Consider the following 16,353-nt stretch of genomic DNA (forward strand, 5'->3'; position numbering starts at 1 on the left):
TGGTACATAGCCCTCTGCCTTTTCATCTTGTCTATCTTTCTGTAACTGTGGTTTTTGGTCCACGGGCTGCAGGATTGTAGTTTTTCTTGCTTCTGCTGTCTCGAATCAAGTCTTGATGATAATTTCTGCCAGTTTCTGTGGTGTAAATTTTCCTATCATGGCCAATTTCTAGCTACAGACATGAAGATAAACCAAATGCAGACTTAGAAATAGATGCACAATGCTATACCATTGTATCATATTTCCAACATACAGATAAAATAGACACAAATAGCCTCCAGAGCATAGACAATAGAAAATGTAGTAAAATACATAATTAGGAATTGATGGTTTTCAAGTATTTATTACTTTCAGTTTTAATAAAATATATGTATTTTTAATTTGTATAATTTAATTTTTAAAATTTATTTATTTATTTATTTTGGTTGCATTGGGTCTTTGTTGCTGTGTGTGGGCTTTCTCTAGTTGCAGTGAGTGGGGGCTTCTCTTTGTTGTGGTGCACGGGCTTCTCATTGTGGTGGCTTCTTTGGTTGGGGAGCACAGGCTCTAGCTGCACGGGCTTCAGTAGTTGTGGTACAGGGGCTCAGTAGTTGTGGCTTGCAGGCTCTAGAGTGCAGGCTCAGTAGTTCTGGTGCATGGGCTTAGTTGCTCTGCAGCATGTGGGATCTTCCTGGACCAGGGCTCGAACCATGTCCCCTGCTTTGGCAGGTGGATTCTTCTTTTTTTTTTAACATCTTTATTGGAGTATAATTGCTTTACAACGGTGTGTTAGTTTCTGCTTTATAACAAAGTGAATCAGCTATACATATACATATATCCCCATATCTCCTCCCTCTTGCATCTCCCTCCCACCCTCCCTATCCCACCCCTCTAGGTGGTCACAAAGAACGGAGCTGATCTCCCTGTGCTAGGCGGCTGCTTCCCACTAGCTATATATTTTACATTTGGTAGTATATATAAGTCCATATATATATACTCTCACGGACAGAGTCCATGCCACTCTCTCACTTTGTCCCAGCTTACTCTTCACCCTCCTTATGTCCTCAAGTCCATTCTCTACATCTGTGTCTTTATTCCTGTCCTGCCCCTAGGTTCTTCATAACCGTTTTTTCTGTTTGTTTGTTTGTTTTTAGATTCCATATATGTTAGCAAACAGTATTTGTTTTTCTTTTTCTGACTTACTTCACTCTGTGTGACAGACTTCATGTCCACAAATAACTCAATTTCGTTCCTTTTTATGGCAGAGTAATAGTCCAGTGTATATATGTGCCACAACTTCTTTATCCATTCATCTGCCGATGGACACTTAGGTTGCTTCCATGTCATGGCTATTGTAAATACAGCTGCAATGAACATTGTGGTGCATGACTCTTTTTGAATTATGGTTTTCTCAGTGTATATGCCCAGGATTGGGATTGCTGGGTCATATGGTAGTTCTATTTTTAGTTTTTTAAGGAACCTCCATACTGTTCTCCAGAGTGGCTGTATCAATTTACATTCCCACCAACAGTGCAAGAGGGTTCCCTTTTCCCCACACCCTCTCCAACATTTATTGTTTGTAGATTTTTTGATGATGGCCATTCTGACTGGTGTGAGGTGATACCTCATTGTAGTTTTCATTTGCATTTTTCTAATAATTAGTGATGTTGAGCATTCTTTCATGTGTTTATTGGCAATCTGTATATCTTCTTTGGAGAAATGTCTATTTAGGTCTTCTGCTCATTTTTGGATTGGGTTGTTTGTTTTTTTGATATTGAGCTACATGAGCTGCTTGTACATTTTGGAGATTAATCCTTTCTCAGTTTCTTCATTTGCAAATATTTTCTCCCATTCTGAGGGTTGTCTTTTCGTCTTGTGTATGGTTTCCTTTGATGTGCAAAAGCTTTGAAGTTTCATTAGGTCCCATTTGTTTATTTGTGTTTTTATTTCCATTTATCTAGGAGGTGGTCAAAAAGGATCTTGCTGTGATTTATATCATAGAGTGTTGTGCCTATGTTTTCCTCTAAGAGTTTGATAGTGTCTGGTCTTACATTTAGGTCTTTAATCCATTTTGAGTTTATTTTTGTGTATGGTGGTAGGGAGTGTTCTAATTTCATTCTTTTACATGTAGCTGTCTAGTTTTCCCAGCACCACTTATTGAAGAGGCTGTCTTTTCTCCGTTGAATATTCTTGCCTCCTTTATCAAAAATAAGGTGACCATATGTGTGTGGGTTTATCTCTGGGCTTTCTATCCTGTTCCATTGATCTATATTTCTGTTTTTTTCCAGTATCATATTGTCTTGATTACTGTAGCTTTACAGTATCATCTGAAGTCAGGGAGCCTGATTACTCCAGCTCTGTATTTCTTTCTCAATATTGCTTTGGCTATTCAGGGTCTTTTGTGTTTCCATACAAATTGTGAAATTTTTCATTCTAGTTCTGTGAGAAATGCCATTGGTAATTTGATAGGGATTGCATTGAATCTGTAGATTGCTTTGGGTAGTATAGTCATTTTCACAATATTGATTCTTCCAATCCAAGAACGTGGTATATCTCTCCATCTGTTTGTATCATCTTTAATTTCTTTCATCAGTGTCTTATAGTTTTCTGCATATAGGTCTTTTATCTCCGTAGGTAGGTTTATTCCTAGGTATTTTATTCTTTTTATAGCAATGGTAAATGGGAGTGTTTCCTTAATTTCTCTTTCAGATTTTTCATCATTAGTGTATAAGAATGCTAGAGATTTCTGTGCATTAATTTTGTGTCCTGCTACTTTACCAAATTCATTGATTAGCTCTAGTAGTTTTCTGGTAGTGTCTTTAGGATTATCTATGTCACATGCAAAGAGTGACAGCTTTACTTCTTCTTTTCTGATTTGGATTCCTGTTATTTCTTTTTCTTCTCTGATTGCTGTGGCTAAAACTTCCAAAACTGTGTTGAATAATAGTGGTGAGAGTGGGTAACCTTGTCTTGTTCCTGATCTTAGTTGAAATGGTTTCAGTTTTTCACCATAGAGAATGATGTTGGCTGTGGGTTTCTCATATATGGCCTTTATTATGTTGAGGTAAGTTCCCTCTATGCCTACTTTCTGGAGAGTTTTTTTCATAAATGGGTGTTGAATTTTGTTGAAAGCTTTTTCTGCATCTATTGAGATGATCATATGGCTTTTATCCTTCAATTTGTTAATATGGTGTATCACATTGATTGATTTCTGTATACTGAAGAATACTTGGCTGGTGGATTTTTAACCACTGCACCACCAGGGTAGTCCCTATATAATTTATTTTTTTTAAATATACATTTAGTTTATTCATTTATTTTTGGCTGCGGTGGGTCTTCGTTGCTGCGCGCGGGTTTTTCTCTAGTTGTGGAGAGCAGGCGTTACTCTTCATTGTGGTGTGCGGGCTTTTCATTGTGGTGGCTTCTCTTGTTGTGGAACTCGGGCTCTAAGCACACGGGCTTCAGTAGTTGTGGCACATGAGCTTCAGTAGTTGTGGTTTTTGGGCTCTAGAGCACAGGCTCAGTAGTTGTGGTGCAGGGGCTTTGTTGCTCCGCAGGATGTGGGATCTTCCCGCACCAGGGCTCGAACCCGTGTCCCCTGCATTGGCAGGTGGATTCTTATCCACTGCATCACCAGGGAAGCCCTATAATTTAATTTTTAATAATGGGTGTGTTTAAGAGCTAGACTACAAAATTCCTGAAAATAACAATTTTCTTTCAAGAGTCTGTAAGACCTAGTTCCAGCACACCACTGCAGCCATCAGCAGTAAGGCCCAAGAAGCAGAGAAAGCCAATCTGCAGAGATGAGAAAGAGAGAAGGAAGAGGGGGAGGAGGAGGAAGAGAAGGAAGACAAAGTAAAAGAGAATAAGAAGAACAAGAATGCAAAGAAAGGCAAAGATGAGAGAGGTTAGAGGAACTATGACCTGGATTCCTGACTTGTTCATCCTCTTAGTTCCAGACCCTTCCTGCAGCCTAGTGCATTTCTGTGTTATAAAGATGTACCTCATATCCTTATAATAAATGCATCCTTTAAAAAAAAATTTACACTTTACTAGGAACAATTTGCTGAACCCAAACCAGCTTAAGATTAATAATTAATACTTGGTGTTCATGCACTCAATTGTATGTCACATTTTTATTAGAATGCCGTGACAAAGATAATATATTTATATCACTAATATATAGAGTTATAGCCACTGAAGGTGCAAATATTCCTAAATATGTTTGACCCAAAGTGCTATACAGTATGTGTAGCGCTTGTTTATAACAGCAAAGTTTACTGTTCATATGTCTTGTTGATATTAATCTATAAATTTTTTTAACTTAGCTTTTGAATAAATTTTTCTGTTTATTAATTCTTCTTTTTAAAAATTAATTAATTAACCTTATTTTTGGCTGCGTTGGGTCTTCATTGCTGCTCAAGTGCTTTCTCTAGTTGTGGCGAGCGGGGGCTACTCTTCATTGCGGTGCATGGGCTTCTCACTGCAGTGGCTTCTCTTGTTGTGGAGCATGGGCTCTAGGTGTGCAGGATTCAGTAGTTGTGGCACGCGGACTCAGTAGTTGTGCCTCCAGGCTCTAGAGTGCAGGCTCAGTAGTTGTGGTGCCTGGGCTTAGTTCCTCCACAGCATGTGGGATTTTCCTGGACCAGGGCTTGTACCTGTGTCCCCTGCTTTGTCAGGGGGATTCTTAACCATTGAGGGAGTCCCTATTAATTCTTCTTAGCTTCAACTAAAGTATAGAAGCGTATGGTGCCTTTCTGTAAAACTATTAGGATTAACTTTGGTCCAGCTTGAAACCTTTTAATAACCACCCAGGTTGCTCCTAATACCATCCTGAATCACTTACCCTTCTTTGCTTACAGGAGACAGTCCATATTCCTTAGCATGGCCTTCAAGGCCCTTCCCAGACTGGCTCCACCTCAACCTTCCAGTCCCCTAGATTCATCAGATGGTTTTTAATTCATGTTGCCTGCCCTCTCTGCCTAGAATGAATGCTTGTTTCCTACCCTTGCATTCTCACTTCATCTGGGAAGACGTTGCTTTTTCTTAAGGTCTCACCACCTGTGTGCCCCCGTTCTGGTCCAAGCCCTCCAGCCCCATTATCACAGCATGGCAGGAACTGCTGTTTCACTACCCACTTATTAGTTGTATGTGAGGCTGCCTTTCCAGCTAAAATATGGGCTTTTGGAGGAAAAGCAGTATGACTTGTCCTTGGATCCCCAGAATCTCACACAGGACCTGCCACATAGCAGGTGTTCACTAAATTTCTCATGAATTGAACTAAACATGTTTTAGGGGCAGAAAGAGCCTGATTTCCTGCATGCATATGGTAGGAAGTACTGGGATTTAGCCAGAAAAGCTTCTGGGAGAATTTTTTTGTTAAGTCTGGTAAGCAGGGCTTGTCCCTAACCTAACTTTCCATCTGTTTGCTACACTATCCCCTGCCAAATCTTCAATCTTAAGGATATTGATTAATACCATGAGCTCAAGGACTTGTACATTAGTTACTATCACTGTGTAACAAATATTCTAAATTTAGTGGCTGAAGTGATGAACTTCATCTTCCATGGTTTCTGCCATGCAGGGATTTGGGAGTTGTTTGGCTTGGTGTTCCTGACCCAGGATCTCTCTTGAGGTCACAGATGTCAGCCAGGACTGCAGTGACCTGGAGGCTTGGCCAGGGCTCTCTCATGGCTGGCAAGTTTGTTCCTTTCCTTATGGGTTTCTCCATAAAGTTGCTGAATGGTCTTGTGGCATGGAGGCTGGCTTCTCCCAGAGAAAGCAATGTAAGAGGTCAAGGCAGAAACTGTGTTGCCTTTTCTGATCTGGCTTTGGAAGACACCCACCATCACTTCTGCCATATTCTATTGATCACACAAGCCAGCCTTGCTTCAAGATGAGAGGAGACTACACAAGGGCAAGAATACCATGAAGTGATTATCATGAGAACCCTCTTGAAGGCTGATGACTACAACTAGACTGAAAGATAAGATGTATCTTTTTATATAACTACATGATAAAAGAAATAAAAAAAACACAATGAACCAAGTGATTAGTAGACCTTATGTGATACATTCCAAAGGTTGTTCCTAAAATCCTGAGGGCTGGAAAAAATTGTATGCATGCCCAGAAGGAAGAGAGAATTTCAGACACATCACCAGCAGTAATTATAGCTTAATCAATATTATCATTTATTTAACAATATTTCAAGATGCTCATGGATCTCAAAGATAAAAGCCCATAGCCTTACATAGTATTCCCTGCTACAAGCCAAATCCCAATACTTCCCTATACTTTTGTATGGTAATAAGCTATCTGAATTTGAGATACCTTTGTGCACATAATCAAGAAATTGTGTGGATCCTTTGTTAAAGGAGTCTTACTTTCGTATTCTTTAAAAGTGCCCCATGGAAGCCTGTACTGTCCTTGTCTGTTTAACGTATTAATCAGTGGTTTGTAATGAAAAAATGTTTATCAAATTGTAAATGACTCAAGCTTGAAGGAATAGTTACTACATGAGATGATAATACCATGTTTTAGGGCAATTCCCATGGGCTAGAATGATGGGCTGAACAAGTAAAAGCAAACTTAACAGGGATATATGAAGAGGCCGATATTCAGATCCACTTAGTTATTAAGTCTTCTAAGTCCTCAACTCACATGTCCCTTCCATTAGAGAACACGCATGGCCCAGTCACTCTTGGGAAATGCCCCCTCTTCCCTATTTCTGATACCCCATTCTGACAGGTAGACCCTCCTCCAGGTTCTGCATCCTCTCTCCAGGGCCAGGCTAGGAGGGTCTTCAGGGTTATGGGGAAATAAATGCAGAGGAACTGGGTTAGAAAGATCCCTTCATGACTGAGTAGGCCTCATCAGCCTCCTTTGTCCCTCTTCTAACCTCCATTCTTTTCCTCCCCACAAGGAACCATACTATCCCTCACCTGAGTCTACCTATGTGGAAATGTGTAAGACAGTCCTTTCCATAGATGACCATCCATTTGGATTTTTCTTTAAACTTCACAGGATCTGACTTTCATCTTTTGGACAGCAAAAGAAACCACCATGATCATGCACGGTCATTAATCTTTTCCTAGAGGGAATAGGTTAAAAGATGGATGTGTGAGTATGGTCATCAAAGGGGAAATAAGTACTTAGAGCTCAAGCCTTCATGAAACTGTGTGCTTGGAAAAATGAGGGCTCTGTTTTAGTCAGTATAGGTTAGGTAAAGCTGCAGTATCAAACAACAATCTAAGTGGCTCAAAACTAGAGTTTATTTTTCACTCACATTACATGTACATTGCAATTCAGGAAACAAGTTAACAGGGCTGCCCCATCTGAAACACCACTGGTCACCACCACAGAGAGAAAGGAAGATGGAGGACATGTACTGATTGTTAGTTGCTTCTTCCTAGATGAGGCACATGTCACTTTTGTCCTTATTTCATTAGCAAGAGCAAGTTGATGGTCATACCTAACTTTAAGGGGACAGGGAATTGGAATCCTCCCCTATGTCCAAATATGAGGGAGATTAGAGATTGGCAAATGGAATAATGTCAGTCACAGGCTCTATGTATAAGTAGAATGGTGCTATTTTTTAATTTGTGGAGCTGGGGGAGAGGTAGGCAGTGGGAGATACTGGTTTCTAATTAACTATTTTTAATAGAAAGAACCCCTCAATCTGAACTCAGGAAATAAAATGAGGGGTTTCCCTGGTGGCGCAGTGGTTGACAATCTGACTGCCAATGCAGGGGACACGGGTTCGAGCCCTGCTCTGGGAAGATCCCACATGCCGCGGAGCAGCTGGGCCCGTGAGCCACAATTACTGAGTCTGCGCGTCTGGAGCCTGTGCTCCTCAACAAGAGAGGCCGCAATAGTGAGAGGCCCGCGCACCGTGATGAAGAGTGGCCCCCGCTTGCCACAACTAGAGAAAGCCCTTGCACAGAAAAAAAGACCCAACACAGCCATAAAAATAAATAAATAAAATTTTAAAAAAAAGAAATAAAATGAAAAGTCAACCTGTCATTTGGATACTCCAACCCCCAGTTCTCCTCTATAGGGCAATCATGATTACCAGTTTTCTGTGTCTCCTTCCCTCCAAATTCTCTACAAATAATCACACATGTTTATAAATATATGAGTTTGTTATATATAGCATGTGTTGTATATAGCATAGAGAAAAATGCAAAACAAGAAACAAAAAAACTTGCATGTAGAGTTTAACTAAAACAAAAAACTCATCAACACCCAGGTGAAGGAATAGAAATGAGAAGTTCCCTTCCCAAAGCTCCCTGTGTGCCCCTCCCTGGTCATAACTTCTCATCCTTTTAGATGCCCATGATTCTGACTTCTGTGATAGTTATTTCCTTGCCTTAAAAACAAAACAAAACAAAACAAAAACTTTAGCATCTTCATATATATCCCTAAGTGATATAATTTAGTTTTTCCTGTTTTCAAAATTTACAGAATGGAGTCTGTATAATCCTTTGAGTCTTGTATTGTCTTTTGAGTCTTGTTTCTTTCAATCAACATTTTGTTTGTGATATTCATCCGCACATAGCTGTAGTTTTGTCATTTTTATTATCATGTAGTATTTCGTTAGAAATTTACCACAAAACAAAACAATAAAACAACAAAAAAGAAACTTACTACAATTTCTTCACTTAAAAATTTTCTAATTTTTCCATCTTAATGTCCTCTTGATAGACATTTGAGTTGTCTGCAGTTGGGGGCTGTTAAATGCAATGCTGCTGTGAACATTCTTGTCCATGGGTCTTGGTGCATAGGTGCATGAATTTCTCTCATGTGTGTACCCAGAAGGGAAATTACCGGGTTATAGAGTACAAATGCCTTCAACTTTAATAATAATGCCAGCTAGTTCTCCAAAGTGGTTATACCTGCTTATATTCTCACTAGCAGTATAAGAAATTTCTATAGCTTTATCAACTCTTGGTATTGTCAGAGTATATTATTGTTTTACACAAATAGGAAAGTAGTGTAAAGTTCATTCTCCAACCTTGCCTTTTTTTTTTTTTTTCGTAATATAGCAGCATCATTTTATTTTGATTCTTTGATTGGATAGCAACAGTTGATAAAAATCCCTATGATAAAACCTAATGACCCACTTCAGAAAAGATGGAGTTGGGCCTTCCTAGCAAATATGGCAGGGAAAAGTCCAACTTTGCCTTTTTAAAAATATAAAAATACATCTTGGAATGTATGCCATCTAGAATATATAGACATCCATTTTCATGCTTGCTTAACGTTCTTAGTTATGACTTTTATTTTCTCTACTATCTTGAATAATAAATCATTTTCAACATAGAGAGAGAGCTGTAGGACAAAGATGGCATGTATTCACAACTCATTCCTCTGTTCATGGCAAACATTACTAATTGATCATGGCACTCTTTCCCAATGAGCACAAATGTAGCCTTAGAATCCTTCTCAACTCAGTGCTCTAATACCTTACTACTCAAAATGTAGTCCCAGGGCTTGCAGCATTAGCATCACCTGGGAGCTTGTTGGAAATGCAGAATCTCAGACCCTACTCCAAACTTACTGAATCAGAGTCTGCATTTAAGAAATATTCCCAGGTAATTCACCTGCACAAAGAAGTATAAGAAGCGCTGGCTTAGGCAGCATCTACCAAATACCAATGAAATGTGTGTGTCCTCCCTATTTCAGAGGCACACTGCAAGCCTCTGTCCTTGGTCCTGTTCTTCCAAAGGGTTTATCTGTGCACTTCATGAGAACATAGGTGGCAGGCTGATCTGATGTGCATACAGTAAGAATTCTAGGGGGGTAGCAGAAACACTGGATTGCAGAATCACGATACAAGCACACTGAGAGGGTGGAGTGAAGGACAGGCTCTAACCATTGAGCTAAAGAAAATTTGACCAAGACAAACAAAAGACTTCATAGTAGCATATCTGAAAATAGTAGTGGCATATAAACATATATGTATGTATAATAATCATTTTGCTGTACACTTGAAACTAACCCAACACTGTGTTAACTGTGCTTAAATTTTAAAAAGTAAAAATAAACATCTAATAACAACAAAAAAGAGAATAGCAGTGGCATGCAGTGTCTGTTATGAAACATTACCCTTGATGTCACACAGAAAGGTTGCATTCCACATTAGTTTGAGACACAAAACCATGCTCTCCCTTCCTCTTATTAAGTCAATTAATGCACTAGAAAATACAGAGGCTCTGAGGGTACCCGTTGTAGTCAGTTCTCTTTAATTCAGCAGTCCCCAAACAGAACCATTTCTGTATATCACATATTAATATCTACAGGACTGATGTTATGGAACACAGTGTGGGAAACACTGGCTTGGGGTTTTAGTTTATGGTCCGGGCCATGAAAAAGACAAAGCTATCTTTGAAACACATTAAGAGAGGTACAGTTTTCAAGGAAAAAGAGAGGAGGCGCCTGCAGTCTGATGAGCACCATGTTGATTTCCTAGATTTACTAAAGAGGGATTCAAACATCTCCAGAGATGAACCCCAGGACATTGGAGGCAAGCCACACATGTCCTACTGTGAATTTCTAAATTAGAGCAGATTTTCCTTTCCTGTGTCAACACATGACAGTGATGGGATGGGGGTCAGAAAGGTGGGGCAGTTGAATAGCTTAAGATGGAGGAAGCTCCAGGGGAGAACCACACCCCTCTCTCTCCACAGGAACTGCTCAGTAATGCTGGCACATGTTCACTGGAGCATCCTGTGAAAAAGGAACAAAAATCGGGGGATCAGAGAACAGACTTGAGACAGGTAGATTAGAGTTACAGAAAAGTGAAAAGTCACACAGGCCATATTCTCTGGCCACCATGCAATAGAATTAAAAAGTAAGAAAAATTTAGCCAAAATTTTGTTAACTTGGAAATTTTGGAAAAGCTTTCTAAATGATTCTTGTTTCCAAAAGGAAAATTTTTTTATTTATAAACTATTCAGAAATAAACAATAATTAAAGAGCTACATGTCAGCATCTTGGAGTGCAGTCAAAGCAGTAGTCAGGAAAATGAATACCCACGGGTGCATTGATGACAAAACAAGAAAGACTGGCATTAGATAAATTACGTTTTCTTATTTTTATATAAATTTATTTATTTTTGGCTACGTTGGCTCTTTGTTGCTGCCTGCGGGCTTCCTCTAATTGCGGCAAGTGGGGGTTACTCTTCGTTGTGGTGCTCAGGCTTCTCATTGCAGTGGCTTCTCTTGTTGCAGAGGGGCTCTAAGGTGCGTGGGCTTCAGTAGTTATGGCACATGGGCTCAGTAGTTGTGGCTCACGGGCTCTAAAGCACAGGCTCATTAGCTGTGGCGCACGGGCTTAGTTGCTCCATAGCATGTGGGATCTTCCTGGACCAGGGCTCAAACCTGTGTCTCCTGCATTGGCAGGCGGATTCTTAACCACTGCACCACCAGGGAAGCCCATGAATTACGTTTTCAACCTAAGAAGTTAGCAAGTGAATAGTGAAATAAATCCAAAGGAAGTATAAGCAGAAATCACTAAAGATAAAAGTAGAAATGGGGCTTCCCTGGTGGTGCAGTGGTTAAGAATCCGCCTGCCAATGCAGGGGACACGGGTTCGATCCCTGGTCCAGGAAGATCCCACATGCCGCAGAGCAGCTAAGCCCGTGCGCCACAACTACTGAGCCTGCGCTTTAGAGCCCCTGAGCCACAACTACTGAGCCCGCACGCCACAACTACTGAAGCCAGTGCACCTAGAGCCTGTGCTCCACAACAAGAGAAGCCACCACAATGAGATGCCTGCGCATCACAATGAAGAGTAGCCCCCACTCACCGCAACTAGAGAAATCCCGCACACAGCAACAAAGACCCAACACAGCCAAAAATAAAAAAAATTTTAAAAAAAAAACAGTAAACACAACAGGAAAAAAAAAGATATTTATAAAAAGCAGAAATGAATACAATGAAGACAAATAAAACCCCTAAATAAAACTAAATACTAATTATTTGGAGGAAAAACAATAAAATAGACATGGTTGAAAAGTATTATCAAAGAAAAAAAGGAAAAAACAAAATTAACATTTGAAAAATGTTAATTAAGAACAAATTATTGGGACTTCCCTGGCAGTCCAGTGGCTAAGACTTTGTGCTGTGCTCCCTCTGCAGGGGGCGTGGGTTCAATCCCTGGTAGGGGATGAATAGATAAAAATTAAAAAAAAAAAATTGGCACAACTTTATAGCAATAACTTTAAAAATTTGAACAAAAGTTACGATATTTTGTGAATGAAATACAAATATACAATAAACATATGAAATGATGGAAAATATAGGAAAGCAGGTTTGGTTTCATTGTAAGGAATAACTTCCTAACAAAGTGGAATGATTCATGAATGCCATGACCTATGTTGCTAAAGAAGGGAACATCTCAGGCTCAGATGCCTGAGAGGTGGACCAGAGACATGTCTGAGAGGTGGACCAGACATTGCTCCTGACAAGGAGCAATGAGGCTGATGCTTTGTGTTGGTGGGGACTGGAACAGAGAATTCTGTTTCTTTGATGTCCCTGATCCACCTCCCTTAGCAGTGTGTTGTTTTTACCAACAGCCCTTATTGTTATGGGTAGCAAAGTTGCTCTGATAATCTCCTAGAGACAGCAGGCTGGGGACAGGCAGTTGGTATGGCCTGTTTGCCTGGGCCTAGAGGAGGCCAGGCGGCCAGAGCAGAGGCCCCTTACGGCCACCAGCTTCTCAGGCTCCCTGGACTCACACGGGGATACTTTTGGAATAACTGGGTTAGAACCAGGGCCTGTCTAATGACTGAGCTCTGGGGCAGGGCTCCAGCATGAAGAACAGGAAGTGATCAGCCCACAGACTGGCCCACATAGGCTGTGACTCACTGGTTGTTCGGGTGCAGGTCATGCCCCTGTCGTGCCAATACTACAACTGTAGGTCAGCTTGGAGTTGCACTGGGGATAGGCGGTACCATGATGGGGGCTGGGCTGCACTGGAAACTCCATCCCTGTGAGGATCAGAGAAGCAAGAGCCAAACTGAGTAAGGGTAGCAAGAGGCCGCCATGTAGTAGCCCACAAAATTTCTCAGGTTTGGCATTCTGCCCAGGCCTCTGCCCTCACCCCCTGCTCTATTCTGCCCATACACCCACACTGGCCCAGACTGGGAAACTTCACAGTTTTGCTAAGTTATGGTCAGGCTAGTTATGGCCAGTAAACCAAGTAGGTGACACATCATTGCAACGTGGCAGGCCTCCTTATGGACTGGGCTGCGACTGCCCTTGGGTCACTATGCTGGCCCGTCAGGGTGGAGTCATTCTTCCTTGGAGGATGCTGCCTTCCCTGATGGAGGATGTGAAATGCTGCTCTGTCCTCCTAGAGTTCTGGAGCATTCCAGGAAAGGCAAGACTGGGAAGCAGAGGAAAAGAGCATGTGTTTAAAAACAAATATGTCAAAACCCCAAACATAACCAAAGAACCTCCTTCCAGAGTTACACACACCTGTAATTCATGAAATTTACACCTTGAATGTTTCTGGGATCAGACAGAACATCACTGACTTGGGTTGGCTTTCATCACCCCTCTCAGACATGAGTGTCTTCATCTCCTGACTGACCTCTTTGTTTACCATCTCCTGACCACTAGGGTCCCCAGCTGCCAACTCACACACATCTGAGCCCCTGTTTAAAGCTTCTAGGTGCTCCCATTGACCTCCAGCCAGTCTTAGTTTGAGTTCCTACAGAAGTAGGTTCTGGGTATGTGGTTTGTCTGGAAGTGATTCCAGGAAGAAGTGGGGAAGTGATACAGGGAAAGAAGGAAATCTAAGGAAGAGAACCCTGAAGAAGTTGTCTTGATTACCCAGGCATCTCACTGGCGAGAAAGCACAGCCCAGCACCTAATCTGCCATACCCCTGTTCCAGGTGCACTAGCGCTAAGGGCTGTGGCAGGTGACAGGTGGTACTCTTCCACTACATTGGCTCCATTCATCCAGGTAGAAGTCGAAAGCAGTATTTAATTATTGAGTGGGAGAAGACTTAACAAATATTTGCATAAAAGGATTTTGTTCCTCTTGGGCAAATAGCTGGCAGGTTTTGTTTGTTTGTTACTGTTTTTGTTGGTTGCTCTGGAGCAAGTGTGGCAGAGGAAAAGAAATAGACTTCTCAGAAGATGTATGGGATTTTTTGTTTGTTTTTTTGTTCTTTCTTATTTGTTAGGAGCTGACAATGTCTTGTTTCCAGGTGAATGGCAATGGAGTGGTTGTCAGGAAGTACTCAAAAATCAGAAGATCACATCCTTAGATGCCCGGTAAAACTTGGATGGTAAAATTTGGAAGTGGGAATATATTTGACTCGTCATTAGGGAATGTCTCAGCCCAGGAAGTATGGATCACTAGACCATGTGTGGCTTAATGCAGGGCAGGAGCAAGTCAAGAACACACAAATACACAGACAGATGCAGAAACGGGTGTGGAGATGGGGAGCTGGAGAAAGACTGGGACCTGAATATACATATAAGAATGTATAGATTCATAATTATAGCAATTATATATATGTATATCAAGATGAATATAGATACCAATATGTGCATATAGAGAGAGATACACAGAAAAGTATTAAGAAGTGTTATATATATGAGAGTTTATTTCCCTACATATGGTGAAATTGCAGGTAAATGTTTTTCCCTTTTGCTCATCTAATATATTCTGCTTTTCATAAAATGAATTTGCATCATTTATCCAAAAAGAAAGTTGTTTTTTTTTAAGAAAAGACTAAAGATACAGAAAAAGTATAAAACACTTTGTAGGAAATGCTTCCGACTAGCAGACACATTTAGTTATCTCCCATCTAGTTAGGGTGTCGAGGCAAATAGAGGGCTTCCAGCATCAGGAAAAAGGGGAAATTTTTAAAGCTATGTCCATGGTCCCATACAGCTAATAATGTACCTAGTTATGTTTTATTTCTGTGAAATTTCTGTGAAATTTTTCTACTGAAAAATGACTGTCTATGATAAATATCCAGTTTTCAACCAAGCTGTTTCAGGAGTATAGTAGTGATTCTTTGTGGGTATTCCTGATCCAAAAAGGCTTTTTTTACATGCACATTGCTTTCAGAATCTGTGGCACATCCTTTAATTAATGATAACACACAAATAGGTCCATAATAAAATGGATTCACCTTATTATAAACAACTCTTATCCTTTGCAGAAGGATTTGAAATATGAAGCATCAAAAGTTATTACTAACCATATATGAGAACTAAGGTGGTTGAGAAGAGGCATTGTATTAGTTGCCTGCTGCTGCGTAAAAATTACCATAAACTTATCAGCTTAAAACAACACCTCTTTATTATCTTACACTTCTCTATAGATCAGGCATCTGGGCAGATTTGGCTGGTTCCTCTGCTCAGGGTCTACCAAGATTGAAATTGAAGTGTGGGCAGGTCTACATTCCTCTCTGGAGGTTCTACTGGGGCAGAATCTACTTCCAAGCTCCTTCGGGTGTGGGCAGAATTCAATTTCTTGTTGTGAGAGGGCTGAGGGCTTGTTCCACACTGGCCGCTGACTCTCAGTTCTTTAATGCTACTCACATTTTTCTCATGTGGTCCCCACAGTCTTCAAACCAGGAATGACATGTAAAGTCATTCTTATGTGAAGAATCTTTTTTTCTTCTGCCTCTTCTGCTGTTTTTTAAAGGGCCTGTGGGATTTGATCAGGCCTACCCTGATAATCTCTGTATTTTAACGGTTCTCCAGATTGGGAACTTTAATTAATAATTGCAAAATTGGACTCCCCTGGTGGCGCAGTGGTTAAGAATCCGCCTGCCAATGCAGGATACATAGATTCGAGCTCTGGTCGGGAAGATCCCACATGCTGTGGTGCAACTAAGTTCGTGCGCCACACTACTGAGCCTGTGCTCTAGAGCCCGCGAGCCACAACTACTGAAGCCTGTGTGCCTAGAGCCCATGCTCCATAACAAGAGGGGTCATCAAAATAAGAAGCTCGCACACCACAATGAAGAGTAGCCCCCGCTCGCCACAGATAGAGAAAGCCCATGTGCAGCAATGAAGACCCAATGCAGCCAAAAATAAATAAATTAAATAAATAAATTAAAAAAGAAAAAAGAAATACATGTGTATAGGAAAGGCAAAGAAAAGGAACTCAGATTTGTTGAAAGTTTACCATGACCAAGCATGTGTCAGATAGTTCATGTACATTATCTTACTTACTCTTCCCTACAACCATAATTTTATGTCAATTTTACATCTGATGTCAAGTAATTTCTATAATTTCACACAAAACGTTCAGCAGCAGACCCAGAAGTTGAGCCTCAAATTAATGGACTCCAGAACATAAATTCTTGACCCTGCTGAAACAAGACTGGGATAGAAGGTTAAG

The 16,353-nt window shown here is 40.7% G+C and overlaps 1 protein-coding gene across 1 annotated transcript in view; it reads right to left on the reverse strand.

Annotated features, from left to right (window-relative positions):
* Nucleotides 1–713: 713 nt before the first annotated feature.
* The window catches only part of TMEM230 (transmembrane protein 230), a 38,421-nt gene continuing 22,781 nt past the window's right edge, over nucleotides 714–16,353 (reverse strand). Inside the window, exon 5 of the mRNA XM_082431471.1 lies at nucleotides 714–10,707. Coding sequence (XP_082287597.1) covers nucleotides 10,675–10,707 — 33 coding nt within the window. The 3' untranslated portion in view covers nucleotides 714–10,674. The remainder of the gene's footprint in view (nucleotides 10,708–16,353) is intronic.

The sequence above is a fragment of the Balaenoptera physalus genome, assembly GCF_965194825.1.
Source record: "Balaenoptera physalus genome assembly, chromosome: 16".
NCBI lineage: Eukaryota > Metazoa > Chordata > Mammalia > Artiodactyla > Balaenopteridae > Balaenoptera > Balaenoptera physalus.